This window comes from Theropithecus gelada, chromosome 18 (assembly GCF_003255815.1).
Source record: "Theropithecus gelada isolate Dixy chromosome 18, Tgel_1.0, whole genome shotgun sequence".
In the NCBI taxonomy this organism is placed as follows: domain Eukaryota; kingdom Metazoa; phylum Chordata; class Mammalia; order Primates; family Cercopithecidae; genus Theropithecus; species Theropithecus gelada.
Window position 1 is genome coordinate 29,120,621 of NC_037686.1, and position 19,480 is coordinate 29,140,100.

A 19,480-nucleotide genomic window follows, 5' to 3' on the forward strand; every position below is an offset into this window, starting at 1 on the left:
TTTAACCTTTGTTCTCCCTAGTAGAAGGCAAGCAGGTACCTTTTGTCTCTGTAAATCTGTGTTCAGCTTTTAGGCAAGTTAAAGGGAGGGCAGAGAGCTTTCCTGTGTTTGCTTTTTCTTAATTGTCCTGAGCCCAACAATCCTTCATTTTGTTGGGTAGCACATTTTGTCTCCTGCAGTGTCCACAGTGTCCATACAGAGGCGCACTGGCAGAAGCAGCCCAGAAGCATGTGGTGTGAGAGGAGTAGGCTGGTAAAGGATGAATAGCTGTAGTGACAGAATATTATTTTAATACAAAAGTATTAAGTAAGTAATTATGGTACAGGGGCTAAAAGGAAATTATTTAAGCAGTTAGAGAGGGTAAGAGAGTCCTCAGTAAGGCTTCCCTTTTAACAAAAAGCAGCCCCCGGATCATTTCTTTTCTAACAAAGAGCAGCCTGAAAAATCGAGCTGCAGACATAGATAACCAAGCTGGAAGCTTGCATGGGTGAATGCTGGCAGCTGTGCCAATAGGAAAAGGTTACCTGGAGGCCAGGCATGTTCAACATGGAGGCTCCATCTTCCCTTTTCTTTGTCAACCACATGTACCATAAAGGAACAGGCAACATGCTGCTGGCAAGGTAGAGAACCTATCTCCATAATAAAAAATTAGGGTGAGGTGGCCACCTTCTTCATGCACTGTGAAAATGGCACACTTGGTCCGACCAATCTTTTGGGCCCTATGTAAGTCACACACCACCTCCTCAGGCTTGTCTATAAAACCCCATGCCTTTAACCACAGAACCAGAAAAACCACTCAGGAGCCCCTCTCTCTCTGCAGGAGAAGGAGCTTTTCTCTTTCTCTCACGTATTAAACCCCCATTCTTAAACTTACTCCTTGTGCGTCTGCACTTGATTTCCTTGATTTGGGGCAACAAATCTCGGGTATTACCCCAGATGAATGATGCCGCTTCAATTATATTATGGAAAATGGCTAGTTTTTTTCATTGTTGGAGAAGGGATATTTCTATGAAAAGAGAAGAAGCTAAAATGAACCCTGTTGGTTTAGAGTTGGAATTTTGAAGATATTAGTATAAACTCTGTATAAACTCATGTTTTTCAATATAGAGATACCTATATATAGCAATTACTATATAGGTACAGACATGTATTCTCTTTCCATATCCACAGCAAGGACTTGGAAGCTGTGGCAATCTAATAGCTTTTTTTTTTTTTCCCCCAATACAAGGTACCAGACTTTTTCAAAGAAATGGCTGGTTCCAGGGCTGGTTCTGAAACTGGACAATATAGCAATTATTTAGGTATGATATGGCCAGCACCTGAATCAGGCCATTGGAAATGAACAGAGGAATTAATAGGTATCTATCTGTTTCTTCAACCTAGATTTTATGGTCTTCTAAATCAAGGACTTGTTCTTTTTCTGGGGGGAAAAAAAAAAAAACTCATGCCAAAATTTGAGTATTTCATGTGCTGTTTTTTCTCTTATACTCTCATTCCCTTAAATGTCTACCTTTCCTCCCCTAATTTTCCTCACGTCACTAACACCCCTTTCCCTCCTGGTGTCCCCCAAGGATTTCCTGCTGGTGCCTTAGAGAACCCCTGTTTCATAGGAAATGCACTCTTTTCATCCTGCCTTTTTCTAAAAGAATGTTTTCTCCCACTCTTCACAATAACTCAGTAATTTTCAATCCTATCTGGACATTAGAATCACCTATAGAGCTTTTTTAAAGGAAAGGCGAGTGAGAGAGGAAAGCAAACAATATCCAGGTCCCACCCTAGACTGATTAATTCAGTTTTGACAAGTGGGTGGGACTCTGTCCATCACTCTTATTAAAAATTCTCTAGATTATTTAAATGTATTGCCAAGCTGTGAATCACTGCCTAAAATCAGCATCTTTTCTGAGAGCACCATTTCTAATAGAGGCCATTCTTTCTGTCACATTTGATAAACAACAGAGAGAGGAGTGCCAGCATTTTTCTTGCAAATCTCTTTATTTATGTGAATCTAAATATATGTCTAGTTTGACTGCAGCAGTCCATCCTTTTCCATCGTTTGTTTTCCATCATTGTCTCACTAGGACCTTGACATCCCACTTAAAGTCACTTTCTCCCCCATAACTCCTACCATCATTCTGTGAGATCCCAATATGCATATGGTTGATCTCTCCATTGCCATAGCTAAAGAATTTTTGCCTTCTTCAGTTCACTCCAGCATCATCCATGGCCACACCCAGAGTTTGCTATCACCCACTATGGCTTCATCAGAAAAATCATTGAGTCTGTCATCCCAGCCTCTTCCTTTTTAGCTTATGTTCTCATGTTTCTCACATATACCATACCAAGGGTTTTTATGTTTATGGTGTTGTTGCTATTTTATTTTTGCTTTACCTTAAAGGGATAGCTAAATTATTTATTTCCCCTCATTTTTCTGCCAGTCTTTCAGTCCCTGTTGCCTCACTTTCTTCCTGGACCGAATGGTTGACCTAAACTACTTTAGTATATTTATTTCCCTTGATCCCCAGTCAGCTGCATTGTCCCAGTGAAATCCTAACCCTCGTTCGAGCTCTCACACCGTTTTCTCTGCTTTTTAATCTCTGTACCTGAGCCCTGCTACAAATGGATGATTTCTATTTCTGTTAGGGCCTCAACATTTCAGGAAAATCTTTTTCTTTTCATTTCTATTTCAAATTCCCTCAATACATACTCCAAACCTTCACCTGTCTTTTCAATACCCACTTTACTCACAAGAATGACTGTATCTCCTCCTACACCAAGGAAATTGAAATTGAAGCATATTCTTTCTCAACTCTGTCTCCCTCAACCCTACCACCTCTAAACTCACTCAGCCAATAGCAAAAAGCCATGGAGTAACTGATCAAATTACTTTCTTGAAATATCTTCTCAGATGTTCCATAAGCACCTCAAGCTGCACTTAATTTTTCCCACCCTTCCCCAATCTTCCTCTGTATTGCTTATCAACCCAAAATTCTGCCAGTCGTTCTTGACTTTTCTCTCCCTCTCTTTTACATCAAGTTCTGTCCTTTTAAATCCTAAATATTTCTTAAACGATGTCTTTCTGTTCCTACCACCGCTTCTCTATTGGAAACCTTCATCTCTCACCAGAGCTATTTCAGCAGCCTTCCGCCTCATTCAGTTTCCTGCAGCCCATTCTCTAAATGGTGCCAGAGTAATTTTTCATAAATTCAGGTTGGATCATGTCATTTTTCTCCTGAGAGCCTTTTAGTGACTCCACCTTGGCCACAAGATAGCGTTCAAGCCCCTCAGTATGGAAAACACAACCTTTCATTATCTGACCTGCACTGTCTCACCTGCTTCATCTCCATTCCTCCCTATCACACACCGAAAATTTAATGCTGTAACAATACCCAGCTATTTAACTTTCCCAAAATATGAGCTGAAGTTTCATATGTTGGTATATTTGCTAATACTGTTTTCTTTTACCTAGAACATTCTTACATTTTTCCTTATCTTCCAAGGTTAAGTTTGAATATTTCAGGAATCTCCTTCTGTTATGCAAATAAAGTTAGGTGCCTAGCCCTTGCGCTCTCATAACATCCAGTATATTCCTGAATTACTGCATTTGGCATATGGTATTAAAAATTCTGTTTCCACATATATCTGCCCCACTAACATCTCTTTAAGAACAGGAACCAGGGCTGGGCCAGGCGTGGTGGCTCACACCTGTAATCCCAGCACTTTGGGAGGCCGAGCGGGTAGATCACAAGGTCAGGAGTTCAAGACCAGCCTGGCCAAAATAGTGAAACCCCATCTCTACTAAAAATACAAAAATTAGCCGGACATGATAGTGTGCGCCTGTAGTCCCAGCTACTCAGGAGGCTGAGGCAGGAGAATTGCTTGACCTGGGGGGGCGGAGGTTGTGGTGAGCCAACATCGTGCCACCGCACTCGAGCATGGGCAACAGAGTGAGATTCCATCTCAAAAAAAAACAAAAAAAAAAAAAAGAATTACCTCATTCTTTTTAATGGCTGAATAGTGTTCTTTATGATGAATATGTACCATAATTTATTTATTCATTCTCTTATTAAATGATATTTGCTTTCAATTTTTCACTATTACAAATAATTCTCCAGTGATTATCCTTGAACAAATATTCTCATGCTGTTGTTCATGTAATTCTGTAGGAGAAATTCCTTTTTTTTTTCTTTTTTTTTTTTTTCTGAGACAGAGTCTCACTCTGTCTCCCAGACTGGAGTGCAGTGACATGATCATAGCTCACTGTAAGCTCAAACTCCTGTGCTCAAGCTGTCCTGCTGCCTCAGCTTCCCAAGTAACTGGAACTATAGGCACATGCCACCATGCCTGGCTAATTTAAAACATTTTTTTTTCTTTAATGATGGGGTCTTGCTGTGATGCCCAGTCCAATCTCAAATTCCTGGCCTCAAGTGTGGGATAAAAGTAGAACTGTTGAAGGAGAGATGCATTTTCATTTTGTGTTAACAAGTCACTCACAAAAAGGTGATATCCATTTGCAGTTCCTGCAATAGGTATTAAAGTGCTCTTGTCCCCACATGCTCACTGACACTGAGTATTAATGGAAGATCTGCTCTTGTTTGTAGCCCTAGGAAAGAATCCAGTTTAGAGGAGGAGTTTGTAAGTTATAAGAAAAAGAGATGATTGACAGGCTATAGTCACAGAGGGGATGGGTCAAGATGGTATCAAGAGTGCAAATAAAAGGTAAATTTTTTTGAGACATTAGGAGAGGAATAGTAGATGGGTGAATATGGAAATAAATACAAATGAAGGAGGAAATTTTTCATGTAGTCATCTTTATTTTAGGGAAATTAGAAGCCAAGTTCCCAGTTGAGATGGAGGATTACCAAGATGGAATTTTGAATAAAGGTACAGAAAAGCTTCTGTGAAAATGCTGTAAAGAAGCAGAAGGCAGTCAGTATTGGGAGTTCGACTGAGCTGAGAATGAATCAATTTTGGGGAAGCCAATGGTTGGGGTCACATTAATTTTTCTACAAGAACAAGCAGAGATGTAGTCATTGGATTTGCCTGGGTTTGGGGCCTCTGGGTTGACATAAATTTATATAACATTCACAATAAGGTACTTTTATTTTCCGTATTTTCCTGTTCCATGAGTGCAATTTGTATAACCCAAAGTTACACATCTTCTGGTTGGTCTGCAGAGGAAAATGACCTCTGTGTTCTGATTTTAAAAAAAAAGGAGAGAGTATCACTTGTACATTTCCTTGTGCCTACTTTATTAAGCCATATAACTAATGATTTTATTTTCTTTATATAATTCTGAACATAAAACCATTTACTTTCTTGGTTTTTATTAATAAATTATGATACAAGCAAACACTGCTAAAAATTCTGATCAGTATAAACCAGAGACATTTATAGAAGATTATGTGATTTGAATACTGGTCAAAGGCCACCTGGAATAAGTGATAGACCTGGCAACACTCCATTCAGCTTATTCTTGTCTAGAGATTCCCTCTGCTTCTGGGGAGTTTAAACATTTTAATTTTAGAATCTTGTGTTTTCAGTAGCTGCCTCTATGCGTTTCCAAGTCTTTTTCTTTAATTTTCACATTATTTATGGGCATGGGGAAGACAAAACCAAAGTGTCATGAGTTTGTTGTGAACAAACATGAAGAGGGAACAATGAGAGATAACACATCATTAGAATATTTCTCCCTAAAATAAGAAAATATTATAAGAGGAAATGTGCTAATGGTGGGAACACAGTTTAATAGAGAAGAAAATATGTACATGTGTTCATTTTCATTAAAATGCCTATTCTATATTTGTCTTGTTGACCTTTCAATGAAATTATGTAAGTATGGAGTCTAGTTCTTCTACATGCACTGTTACACTACTTCTTACATACTCTGGGTACATAATAAATACTGATAACAATTGAAAATTAGAAACACAAATGCATTTGTGTGAGGCACATTGGTGATATTTTAATCCCTAGTATTCATTTTTAGTACTTGGAAAACATCTTAGATATGCAAGTCTTGTTTTAGCATACTTTTTATTTCTATAGATAGCCTGGTTCTTAGTCATACTCTGCGACTTTATTAGCTGTTTCATCAGTTTGAATCTTATTTCCCCAAATCCCAGTGTGAGCTTTTTGAAAATAAAGACCATTTCTTTTCCAAAATTGTTGTGACAGGACACAAAATAGATGTTGAGTAAATTACTTAAATTACACCTCAATAAAAAGTAAGATAAAGAAAGTTCTTAATGAATTGCATTTAAACCCATATTGAATTTAAATATCTGTATGCTCTATGTCCCCTTCTGTGCCTTCAACAGTTCATTCATCGTTGTTCTTTCAGTTTATTAAAGTCAAACTGCGATGGCTGGCTGCTTGGAACATCATCATCCGTTAAAAAGTACCAAGAAACCCCAAACAGTGGAGAGAATAGGAAGGAGAAGAAGACAGTTGGGTTTCATTCGCATATGAAAGATGATACCCAGTGGTCATGTCAAAAGAAAGATACGTATAGACCCCAAAGAGGTAAGTTTAACAACTGTAGTGGCAAAATGAGAAGCTGGTAGGTGAAGGTAGTTGCTAGCCAGTGAATTTCAGATGATTTCCTACAATGCTGAGCAAAAGTCAAATGTTTACGCACTGAAGTGTGCCTGCAAGGCCACAGGTAACACATTTACTAGATTAGTGAATTGTATCTGCGTTTTTTTTAGAACACTGGAATGAAAAACTGTATCCAACTTGCCCCTCTTTTTGCAAGCAATAACTGTTAAGAATTAGTCAGCAGTAAGTATGGTCATAGACTAAAATAATGTTCCAAGTGAGTAAAGAGGGTAAGATACTGAACATAAATCTCTCCTGGAAAAATAAACCCTAACAACTACAGTTAATCCTCAATTGACTGGAATCATGGGGAGGGTGGAAGAGAGGTCATGGACAACTCCCCATATTGTGACTAAAGCAAAATCTCACAAGTGTAAAGCATATTTTGCCTAGCAGTCTTTTTAAATGTCAGTAATACTTCCTGTTATATGTGGTAGATTTTAAAGAAATCAATTATAAATAACTATGTTAAATGTTGAGTGAAGCAAATTTATTTGTTTCCCAGTTCCAGGAGAGGCTTTTGGCTTAATCTATCCTGGCATCCTTACAGGATCGACTTTGGAAAAGAATGGAGCAAATCTGAGCTTTATTGTACAGAAAAGATGTACAGGAAACAAAGGCCCAAAAAGACGTCTGAGCCCTCTCCTGCTCACACTTCTTTCCTAGGTGTCTTTTTTCCCTTCTCACAACCATTAATCCTGATTTCCTTCTTATTTACCTGTTTTTCTACTGGGCCAGGACCTTTCTACCTCTGGTGTCATGCAACCTACTTTTCATAATCTCTGTAGCCACTCTTACATTTATTTATTTGAAAATTGGGCAGTGCTTTGTGAGATCTTGCAGTTGTGTATCTCCCTGCCTTTTTTCATCTGCTACTAGCTCTGTCATGCTTTTTTGGTTTGATTATGATTAATCTAGAAATTGTTTAATCCTATTCCACATAATTGAGAGATGATAATTCATTCAAATTTTGGGAGGGAGGACTATCCACAATTTGAAATAAAAGCAAAAGTACGTTTTGTTTGACATAAGGCAAAGAAAGGTTTTGTAGACTTCCATTGCTTTAGAACAACTTAGAAGTTTCCTTTTGGACATTGCTTCCAAAAATAAAACTTAAATTGAAGAAACTTTATGAGGTAGAATCTTTACTTTCAGAAATGGAAAACCCTTACCTCAGCTTCCTCTGCTCTTAGTCATTGCACTTTGGAGAGTGAAGAACTAGTCGCAACTGGTGTGGTGGTTACACTGCAAAGCTTAACATAGTCTTCGGTTAACTTGTCTTCAAATTTGTGTTGTGTGGCAGCACTAAGATAAAATGGCAAAATGAGAAAAAATATAGTGTAATAGCAAAAGAACAAATAACTTGTGTTATTGGTTAAGACCACAGCAACAGTAGAAAGCAGCAATTGAAAAGGCACTTTGAGAAAGATATCATCAGGCCAGCCCTTGCTGTGGTGGAGGTTAATCTCTCCTGGGCCTAGCTACAGAAGCCAGAAGAAGCCTGAAAAGGGCTTGTGTCCAAAAAAAATCAATTTCTAATTTGAAACAAAATCATTTTTGACTAACAGGGGTTCAGAACCCATTACTTTTTGCTGTATAGTCTGCTGACATTTCAGCACTTTCTGTTGTGCACAATGAATCCTAATAGTCATTTTATAATGTTGCTATACCAATCAATTTAACCAAGAGAAAGCTGTTACAATTCTGCAAAGTTTTTAGGAACAGTTTTCACTCATGGTTTTATTTTTTCTTCCATTAGGTTTTTTCCCCCTTTTTTTTTGTGGGGGTGGGGGAAGGTTGTAGTGTTGCAGTAAAAAAAAAAAAAAAAAAAGAATAGAAACTTTTTCATCTTTTTAAGAGTTTTTATTTTAAGGCATTCACAGAAACTACTGACTCTTTTCTACTCATGAAGAAGACCATCTTGTATTTTCCTTTTCTTTTATTGTAATATGGAGCTGTTAGCAAAATTATGATCTACATGACCATTAAAGAGGCTAAAGTTGCCCCCCTTTGAGCCATTCTGCCCATTGCACAGCTAGTGTATGCAGATTATAGTACAGGGCAAAGTTATTGCATTGGCATTTGCTGTGGCACCCAACCAAATGGGAGATATAAACTTTCCATGGATGCACAGTAGACTTGGAAACCCTGTTTATCATAAGGCCGATGACCTGGCACTAATCACCTAAGTTACACTGCTTGGTTTAGCACCTTCTTAATTGCTTTACCCTCTTTAGTGTGTCTGAATTTTTTAATACACTTTTCTTCTGTCTTATATCTTTTGTTTCTTTTGCTGTTATTCTTTACTCATTAAGTACTACATAGGACATTTACTACAGGACCATTAATCTTTATTACCAGTCTCTTACTCCCTTACCTCTCCTATCCTCCTCACCATTCTGCCAGCTTTATGATGCTAAACATGTGGGGGAAAAAAAAAAAAAACCAGACTATTGTCTCAAGAAACAACCTTATGATAGCAAAGATATGTACAGTATTGTCAAAATTACACTTAAGGTATATAAACTTGTTCATCAGTTTTAGTTGCTTTTATTGAGCAATGTCAAACAGGGAGATAATACTTGGGAAAATCTAAACTTGAATAAAGAACTTTTAAAAGGCATAAATCTGGAAACACCTGATCTTCATTCCTCTTTTTTCCTCCCTTGCAGCCTCAAAACATTTTCCACCAGCTTGCCTAGAACCTCCCTTTCCTGAGCAATCATCAATATTCCCTTTTATCAGAACCCTCAAAGCTGAGGGCATTTTTTCTTGTTATGGTGATGGGCTAGCAGAGGCTGTGAAGCCACTGAGCGTGCAATTTCCAGAACTGAAATGTTAAACCTCTGAGCTTGGCACTGCCCCTTCCTAAGTCAGGCTGTAAAACCTGACTTTGGCCGCTCCCTTCCTCCTTTTTGTTCCTCCTTCGTGAAACTCTTAAATTCCCTTAAAATGTTGGCAGAGGCTGAACCTAGGATAATTTGGATTTACCTGATGGTATACATTGTGCCCTTCATTTTGCCTTTGGGGTTTTCTTAGGTTATTTGATTTTATATAGCAGCTGCCACTGGTTGAGATCCCCTAGTAACTCCCAAACACTTTTTTTTCCCCACTGGACGATGATTATTCTAGACTCAGCTGAAGTAAAGAATAATCTCAGAAGCTCCTAGTTGTTCCTGTAAGTGAGCCTGTGCTTAAAATGATGTGAGTACTCTTCATAACCCCAGGTGGATTAAAGTAGGTGACGTGCTTAAAGAAATGAACAATTGGAGTGTCCAAAGTACAGAAATCATTTCTATCTTGCCTCTAAGGAGCATTTCTCATGTTTCTTTAATTATTACCATCATGATCATTATTCTTTGTTCAACCATAAAGGTACCTTAAGATACTACTTCTGATACCCAGAAATCTCAGCTGAAGATACGCCAAAAGTTGATGTCTTTGTCAACAGCACATAGAATGCAAGCATCATAGAAGGCTATGAATAAACCCAGATATGTAGAATAAATCTTCCTGGCCAGTCCACTAAAAAAAGGAATTCAAATGTAGGAGACTAGTGTTAAGAGTTGATGTTGATATATATGAAATATTATCACCTAAACCAGAGGGTCTACATTTCCCATTCTCTAAAATGGAAAGAAATTTCTCGAAACACTATGTGGTCTACTTATTTATTATATATGTTTTGTATCTTCTCCCTCAGAATATAAGTTCCGTATGTTCACTGTTGTATCCCCATCTCCTACAACATTGCTTAACATGTGGTGTGGTAGGTACTCATTATACATTTGTTGAATGAATTAACATAACGTATATATTGATTTTTCTTTCGATGCCCTTATTCTGTGACTCAGGTAGACTTTTTCACCTCAGTACCTGCTGTGATTTATTTAGATTTAAGCAAAATATATGCTTGTCTCTTCAAAGTTCTTATGGTGATCAATTGGTAATGCTAAAGAGAAATCAGTAGAGTAGACTCTTAAAAATAGTACTGGTCAGGTGTGGTGGGTCACGCCTGTATTCCCAGCACTTTGGGAGGCTGAGGCAGGAGGATCACCTGAGGTCAGGAATTTGAGACCAGCCTGGCCAACATGGTGAAATCCCATCTCTACTAAAAATAGAAAAAATTAGCCTGGTGTGATGGTGCGTACCTGTAGTCCCAGCTACTCAGGAGGCTGAGGCAGAAGAATTGCTTGAGCCTGTGAGGCAGAGGTTTCAGTGAGCCGAGATCACTCCACTGCACTCCAGCCTGGGTGACAGAGCAAGACTCTTGTCTTAAAAAAAAAAAAAAAAAGTGCTGCCTTAGGAGTCAAGAAAATATGGGGGGAGGGGGTTCTATTGTCTTGTATTTTAATTGAAGTTTAATTTATATACACTAAATTGTAGAGGCTTTAAATGTATAGTGTGATAAATTTTGAAAAGTATATATACCCGTGTAACCACTACCCCAATTAAGATATAGTACATTTCCATTTTCAATAAATCCTCATCCTCTTTTCTAGTCAATCCTCCTGAGGCCTTTCGTCTTGGGTTGCTGATGGCTGCCTTCTCACTGCATCCTCACATGGCCTTTTCTGTGTGTGCATCCCAGGAAACGCTTCCGCTTCTTATAAGGACACCAGCCACTCTCAGGCCCACCCCTATGACCTCATTCAACTTAACTACCTCTTTAAAGGTCTTGTCTCCAAATATAGTCATTTTTTGAGGTGTCCTGGACTTTAGGACTTCAGATTACTTAGGGAAGGCACAACTAAGTCCATAACCACTTTCTTTCCAATTTTTGTGCCTTTTCTTTCTCTTTCTTATATAATCAGACCATTTAGGGGTTTTATTACAATATAGAATACAGTGAAAAAAGTAGACTTCCATGCCTTGTTCCCAACCTTGTAGGGAAAAGATAGTCTTTCACCATTAAGTACGATTTTAGCTGGAGGCTTTTTTTGTTTTTTTGTTTTTTTGTTTTTTTGAGAAGCAGTCTTACCCTTGTTGCCCAGGCTGGAATGCAATGGTGCTATATCAGTTCACTGCAACCTCCACCTCCTGGGTTCAAGCAGTTCTTCTGCCTCAGCCTCCTGAGTGGCTGGGATTACAGGTGTGCACTACCACACCCGGCTAATTTTTTGTATTTTTAGTAGCAACAGAGTTTCACCATGTTGGTCAGGCTGGTCTCAAACTCCTGACCTCAGGTAGCCACCACGCCAGGGCAGCTGGAGGCTTTTTGAAAATGCTCTTTATCGGGCTGAGAAAGTTTCCTCCTAGTTTGCTGAAAGTCTTTATCATAAAGGGGTGTTGAATTTCATCAAATTTTTTTTCTGTGCTTATGATCATGTTATGTTTTTTTCTTCTCAGAATGTAGTTTAATGATTACACTGATTGGGAGATATTGGGGTGGTAATTTTTTTTTTTTTTGGTAATGGCCTTGTCAGCTTTGGGTATCAGAGTTATGCTAGTGTCATACATGCATCAGGAAGACATCAGTGGAAATGGTGTGGTAGGTACCTTCAGGGCCTCATCTCTCCCAAGAAACACTGAAAAATCTTGCAAAAACTGTCAGAATCTACCTTATCAGAACTCTGGAGGATAGTGAAAGATTTACAGAAACAAAACCGATTCTTAGCAGAAAAGCTACTGAAGCATTGTAGGAGGACTTTTCTAGAGTTAACTTAGTCTTGCCCTACCCCAAGCTTGCCCAACCCGCAATCCGTGGGCCATATGTGGCCCAGGACAGCTTTGAATGCGGCCCAACACAAATTTGTAAACTTTCTTGAAACATTATGAGATTTTTTCTTTGCAATTTTTTTAAAGCTCATCAGCTATCATTAGTGTATTTTATGTGTAGTCCAAGACAGTTCTCTCAGTGTGTCCTAGGGAAGCCAAAAGATTGGGTGCCCTTCCCTCCCCTCTTCCCAGCGTGGCAGCAGTCTAAAGGATGGCAGCCTGAGTTCCAGGTGTTAGTATCTGCCCTCTGGAGAAGCACAGCAGACCCTGTTCTCAAGGGGTTGTTTCTCTGTTTTAGCCTATCTGTGGATTCCCTAAAGGGCTGAGACCTGGAGCCTGCCTTTGTTTTGTTTGACTAAACTTTCTCTGGGCAGAGAGTGGCTACATATAGGACATTCCTCGAAAACACTGAAAATCAGATGAACACACCACTGGCGCCTGGGGTTTAAAAAAGTAAATAACAATGAGGCAAACAATAGACACACCAAAAAGTTAGATAATCTAGAATAAACAGAAGATCTGAATAGACCTATGTAACAAGTAAAAAGACTGAATCAGTAATCAAAACCTCCCAACAAAACAAACCCACGACCAGATGGCTTCACTGATGAATTTTACCAAACATTTAAAGAATTAACACAGATTCTTCTCAGACTCTTCTAAAAAATGTTAGAGGAAGGAATACATCCTAATGAAACAGAAAAAGTTCCCCTATCCCCCTTGCAGGGTTTGTAACGGGGGAGTGGCTCGCTTCCTCGGTGCCCTGCTGCTCAAACTTCTAGAGGGAGCATGCAGACGGGTAGGCTGTGGGGCTTCCACCCCACGGCAGCATCTGGGGGTGAATGTCTACAGCTCCTGAAGCGCCAGTGGGCTTATGCTGCTGTGTGCTCTTTTAGTTTTGCCGTCTATAGGTGGCTTGTGTTAACCAGCTCAATTAGACCCTTTACCTGTCACAAGGACAGAAGGCTTTCTGTTTCCCGGGTTCTTGCCTTAGTGTACGGGAAAAACTGGATCACATGTGGGCTTGGAGAATGAATGCAAGGTTTTATTTAGTGATAGGAGTAGCTCTCAGCAGATGGATGGGGAGTCAGTAGGGTGATGGAGTGGGAAGGTAGTTTTACCCTGGAGTTGGGCTGCTTAGCGGCTGGACTCTCTTCCAGCCGCTCTGGCCAAATTCCCCTCGCTGTCTGCATCGTTCCACCAGTCAGTGGCCTGCCAGTGGTATCTGCCTGGTGCCTGTTGGTATAGTCTTACGCTCCTCTCGGCGTCCAGCTGCTTGTGTGCTCTTCTGCCGGTGTGTTCCTCTTGACATCCACCAGCTTCTGTCCCTTCCCACTAGGGTCTTGGGGTTTTTATGGGCACAGGATGTGGGGGTGGCAGGCCAGGGTGGTCTTGGAAAATGCAACATTTGGGTGTCAAGCAGGAGTGCTTGTCCTCACCTTGGTCCATGGGCACAGGCCCAATGGTGGAACCCTCACCAGGGACCCTGCCCTTTTCCTCCCTGCACTTCCCTGCCCCCCTCCCTTAAGAGGCCAGCATTACCCTGATATCAAAGCCAGAGACAGATGTCAGAAGAAAAGCAAACTATAGACCAGTATTCTTTATGAATATGGATGAAAGTATAGTTAACAAAATACTAACAAGCTGAATACAGCTTATTAAAAGGATTATACATCATAACTAAGTGAGATTTAGCCCAGGAATACAAAGGCAGTTCAACATACAAAAATCAACGAACGTAATACACATTAATAGAATGAAGGAATAACCTCATGATCATCTCAGTTTACACAGAAAAAGCATTTGACAGTCCAACATTCTTTCATGATATCTGCCCAACTTTATAGGAAATTGTTGACTCTGCCATAGTAGGTCACCAAGGACAAGGAGAGGTACTGGAAGAGTACACATGAAAAGTTGTTATAGGACACAACAGAAGTGTCACATATAATATCCACTGGCTTTCCACCTGACCACACATAATTACAAGGAGGACTGGGGAATATAATCTAGCTGTGTACCTAGGAAGAAGGAAGGAGTACATTTTGGTGGATAACTGACAGCATCTGCCACAACAGCATTCTTCATAATAGCCCCAAACCAGAAATACTCCAAATGTCCCTCAATAGCAGAATGGATAAAAAGTCACAAATGCATACAATGGAATAGTACTTAGCAAATAAAACAACGAAACTGCAGTACATAAAAATTATCAGCATAGGTAAATTTTGCAGACAATTTAAGCAAAAGAAGTCTCAAAAATAATATATATAATACGTTTCTATTTTTATAAAGTTCAAAAGCAACAAAGCTAAATGACATATTTAACCAAACACATAAATGGTAGAACTATAAAGCATAGAAAGGAAATAATTATTAGAATAGTTGGGGTCCCTGGAGGTGAGAAGGAATTGTGACTGGGGATGGATATTGGTGATGTATCTGGGTGGCAGTGCTGCCAGAGCTTGCTTTCTTGAGCTGGGAATGGATTACACTGGTTTTGTTTAAACTGAGTAGATAATATGGCTCAGCTGTTTAAAAAATATGAAATAAAACAAAGGGCCCAGAAACAGAGTTTTCTTAAACATTGAGCTCTAAGAAAAATTTACCATGAAATATACCCAGTTATATCTAAATAGAACATGATCCATTATAATCAATTCCATCTGTGCATGTGAAAATATATGTGCATGTTTATGTAAATACATTCACATATATTACATGTATATAAAATACACATTTATATATGAAATCAGTCAGCCTAGTAATATTCTTACCAGCATTTTTATTTTTTTATTTATTTTTATTTATTTATTTATTTTTGAGACAGAGTCTGGCACTGTCTCCTGGACTGGAGTGCAGTGGCACGATCTTGGCTCACTGCAACCTCTGCCTCCCAGGTTCAAGCGATTCTTCAGCCTCAGACTCCTGAGTAACTGGGATTACAGGTGCCTACCACTAGGCCCAGCTAATTTTTTGTGTTTTCAGTAGAGATAGGGTTTCACTATGTTGGCCAGGCTGATCTCAAACACCTGACCTCATGATTTACTCGCCATGGCCTCCCAAAGTGTTGGGATTACAGGCCTGAGCCACCGCACTCTGCCAGCATTTTTATTTTTTTTAAGCATATGTTATTATTTTTTTTGTGTGTGTGTGTTTGTGTGTGTGTATGTTTAAATATATGGGAATACAGAGTTCCATGAATATGCATAACTGTAATTGTTGGTATACTTAATACTAAATAAATTTATAAAGGGAACAAATACAATTAAAAGCTGATATATAGCTTTGTGGAAATGCAATAAGAAATAGAACTTAGAGAATTAAGGAAAAAGAACAGTTAAACTTGGTCTGTGCTTTACAGCAATCATTCTTATCCTTTTCAGGGTCCCATACCCTTTCAGAATTTGGTAAAAGATATGGTTTATTTCTTCAGAAAAATAAATGAGCACACGTATATACATTGTTGTGCTTACAATTATGAGGTATAATTCTTCAATTATAAAAGTCCCTGGACCATCTGTTAAAATTCCTTCTATAAATTGTCCCCAAGTATTCTGTGATAGTGACCAAAAAGATAACACATTCTGTCACTACCAAGCATTTCTTCTTCCCTTTCACCTCACTCACAAATCCCTTTCAGTTGTTTCTACCCCTATTTGTCCATCTTAATTTCCTCTTAATCACCCAGGAGTCTACCCAGACAATTGTATTAGTAGTAAACTGCTTTGCCTGCCTTTGTTCTATCTATTCCACTCTATTCTAAATTCTGCCTCAAAATTAATCTCTCCAAAGACCAGTTTGGTTTTTTTTTTTTATTATTGTTGTTACTGTTTTATTTTTGAGTCCCTCTAAAATAATGCTTACAAGTTTGCCATACAGAGCCAAACAGACCTTGATTACATTCAAAATCCAGCTTTGCTCTTACCAGCTGGGTGATATTGGACATGCTTCTTGACCTTTTTACAATTTCTACTTCCTTATCTATAAAATAAGGATAATAATATAATTTAAAGACTGTTGTAAGGATTAATGAGATACTGCATTTAAAGTGATTACAGGGTACAAGGACATAGGGATGTTCAATAAATATTTCCTGACTAAATGAAATATTTAGCCTTTAGGTTTTCAATTTAATGCTTTTGCTAACGTAAGTCTCTGTCTCCCATTCCATACTTGTCATTGTTTCCTATCAAAGAATCCTACCTCCTGCATCAAATGTTCCCCAAATCCTATAGCCAAATGTGAACTCTCCCATTTCTTAATTCCTCAGACTTTTCATAGTACTTATTACAGCAGCATAACATAATGGCCAAAGCGCTCGGTTCATCTTGGACATAGATACTAGCTCCATCACTTACAGCTCAGTGACCTTGGGCAGGTCACATAGGCTCTTTATTGCTTATTTTCCCTATCTGCAAATTTGTTATAAAGATATTATCACAAAAAGTTTTTATGAAAATAAAAAATAATTTCTAAAAAAGGTAAAACAATAGAGATAGAGAGGGGGGCTAGGACCAGACTAAGGCTGGGAGCAAGTATTACCTACAAATGGGCAAGAGGGAACCTTCTGAAGCAAGGAAATATTCTAAAACTGGATTTTAGAAAGAAATATGTAAGTACCATGCAAATTAAAAAAAAAAAAATGGCTTGTAGCCATGCTTTCATAGCTATATAAAGTTACTATTTATCAAACTCTACAGTTAAAATGAGTAAATTTTATGATACTCAAATTATACCTCAATAAAACTTATATATACACTAAGCATATTGTATGTGTTAGCAGTTATTACCTTATACTGCCTTGTGTTATCTGTGGTTTTGATTTTGTTTTTTTCCTGAGACAGTCTTGCTCTGTTGCCCAGGCTAGCGTGCAGTAGCATGACCATAGCTTACTGCAGCCTCAACCTCCTGGGCTCAAGGGATCCTCCTGCCTCAACCTCCTGAGTAGCTGGGACTAGGACTACAGGCACATGCCACCACACCTGGCTAATTTTATTTCATATAGAAACAGGATCTTGCTATGTTGCCCAGGCTGGTCCAACTCCTGGCCTGATCCTCCTGCCTTGGCCTCCCAAAGTGCTCGGATTACAGGTGTGAGCCACTGAGCCAATCCTCTGTGTCTCTTTATGTGATTGTCAAGAGTGTCTTGTGTCCTTACTCTCATACCTTCCTTCCCCTCCCTATTAACTAAGCCTAAGCTTAATCCTGGCACTGGCCAGTATTAATATGTACTTGTTTGGGTTGAGGGTACCACGGATTTCTATATATAAAGAAGACTGAATTGTGCATTTAGAGGCTGGTCTTTTACATCTACACATAATAGATTAGTGGGACCCCATCTCTACAAAAATAAAAATAAAAAATTAGCCTGGCATGGTGGCACACATTTGTAGTCCCAGATACTCAAGAGGCTGAGGCAAGAGGATTACTTGGGCCCAGGAGGTCAAGGTTGCAGTGAGCTGTGATTGCAGCACTACACTCCAACCTAGTGATAGAGTGAGACCCTGTCTCAGTAAACAGACAAACAAACAGAGTAGAGAATAGTTGACATAAAGAGTATAGGTTTTGAAGTCAAGGATAATGGTGATCATTCTGATGCTAATCACTGTAGCCGTAAGACTCTAGCCTTCTCTATGCCTGATGATTTCAGGTTGCACGCAACCTGTTGCCATTCCCAAAGTTAGCATACTGCACTCCTGGCATTTTAGGGTCTGGTATTCCCAGTACTCCAAAGTTTTGGTTATTTGAATACTCTCCCTTTTGTCAAAGAGTGGATCTTCCCAAATAACTTCATGCATCCCGGATAACAGTTTTCAAAGAACCAAAAGAAGAACTGTGAATGTGATTCTTACAGTCTTCCAAGATAAATATAGCAGTATTTTATGTTGTTTAGAAACTAATAATAACTGAAAAATAAAATAAAAATAATATTTCTGTCCATACCATATTTTTATTTCGCACTGCAGAAGAGAAAAGTAATTACAAATAAAACATTGCTTGTTGGAAAGGAATTGAGGCCAAGTCAGGCAGTTCCTGGGAGGATAAACTATTGCTTAGGAACTTTCTCATGGCACTCGAATGAATACTACTTGAGCATATCTTCCAATTAAGACATGTGTTTTAGCCAATGTTGAGTTCTCTAAAAGAAACTTTCCAGAGTTATATGTATCTTGAAAGTGTTTTAAAGAGGATCAATGTAATTTGGAGGGTTTAGAGGTACAAAGTGCTGGAATCTTTCTTATGAAAGTTAAAGGGAACAAAATGAAACATCCCACCTCCTTGGGCATTTTCACAGTAAATCAAGATCAGCAGGGGTTTGCTAGGCAATCAGGTTTAAAAACAAAATCTCTGTTTAGTCTGTCACTGCACAAATATATTTTCTTGAAGTACATTATAGATTTCCCATGTTTACAAAACCGAAGAGAGTTTTTCATATGCCATTGTTACATTTCAGGGAAACAAGTGGCTTACCTTTGAAGCTTGGACATTCCTATAATGTCTTATATATTTACTGAGAATGAACTTTTCCATTTGCTTTTATCGAATGCCCAAATTATTTTCTTTATTGTTCATATAGGTACAATGACAGGAGTTAGAAAAGATGCGTCCACATCTCCTATGCCAACAGGAAGCCTAAAGGATTTTGTCACCACAGCCTCACCATCATTACAGCACGCCACCTCCCGGTAAGCTTCAGAGATTCTTTAGTTTTTACTATTCTCCCTATGAGAGTATTTTTTGAAGTTTATTTAATAGGGAATGGAAAAATCTTGACAACTCTTAGTGATTCTTTCTCAAGAGAGGTCCTTCTTTTGAAGCATGTAGATTTGGCCAGTTTGAACCATATGGAGTCCTTTTCTTTATACATTCTCTTTGTTAGTTGATCATGGTAATGGGAAGGGCTTCCATAGAAACCTAAATAAAGCTAAACCTATCCTTCACCAGAAAGTCTCTTTAGCAGCAGGTCTTTTCCAGTTTATCACAGAGGAGTTATACACTTAGACTATAAGTTTAACTAGCTGAAATCATTGATATTGAACATGATAGTGGCTTTTGTACTAGTTAAAGGAATACCAACATTTACTTATACCAGACACATTTGAGGGGTTAAGCATTTGATCAGCCTTTTCTGGAGTCAGGGAAAGAAATGTATTATTTTAAA

At 38.7% G+C, this 19,480-nt stretch overlaps 1 protein-coding gene across 4 annotated transcripts in view; it reads left to right on the top strand.

Annotated features, from left to right (window-relative positions):
• The window catches only part of KIAA1328 (KIAA1328 ortholog), a 399,895-nt gene that overhangs the window by 312,674 nt on the left and 67,741 nt on the right, over positions 1–19,480 (top strand). For all 4 annotated transcript variants that reach the window (XM_025365278.1, XM_025365279.1, XM_025365280.1 and 1 more), the window contains 2 exons: positions 6,341–6,522; positions 18,896–19,004. In XM_025365278.1, the coding sequence (XP_025221063.1) occupies positions 6,341–6,522; positions 18,896–19,004 (291 nt within the window). The remainder of the gene's footprint in view (positions 1–6,340; positions 6,523–18,895; positions 19,005–19,480) is intronic.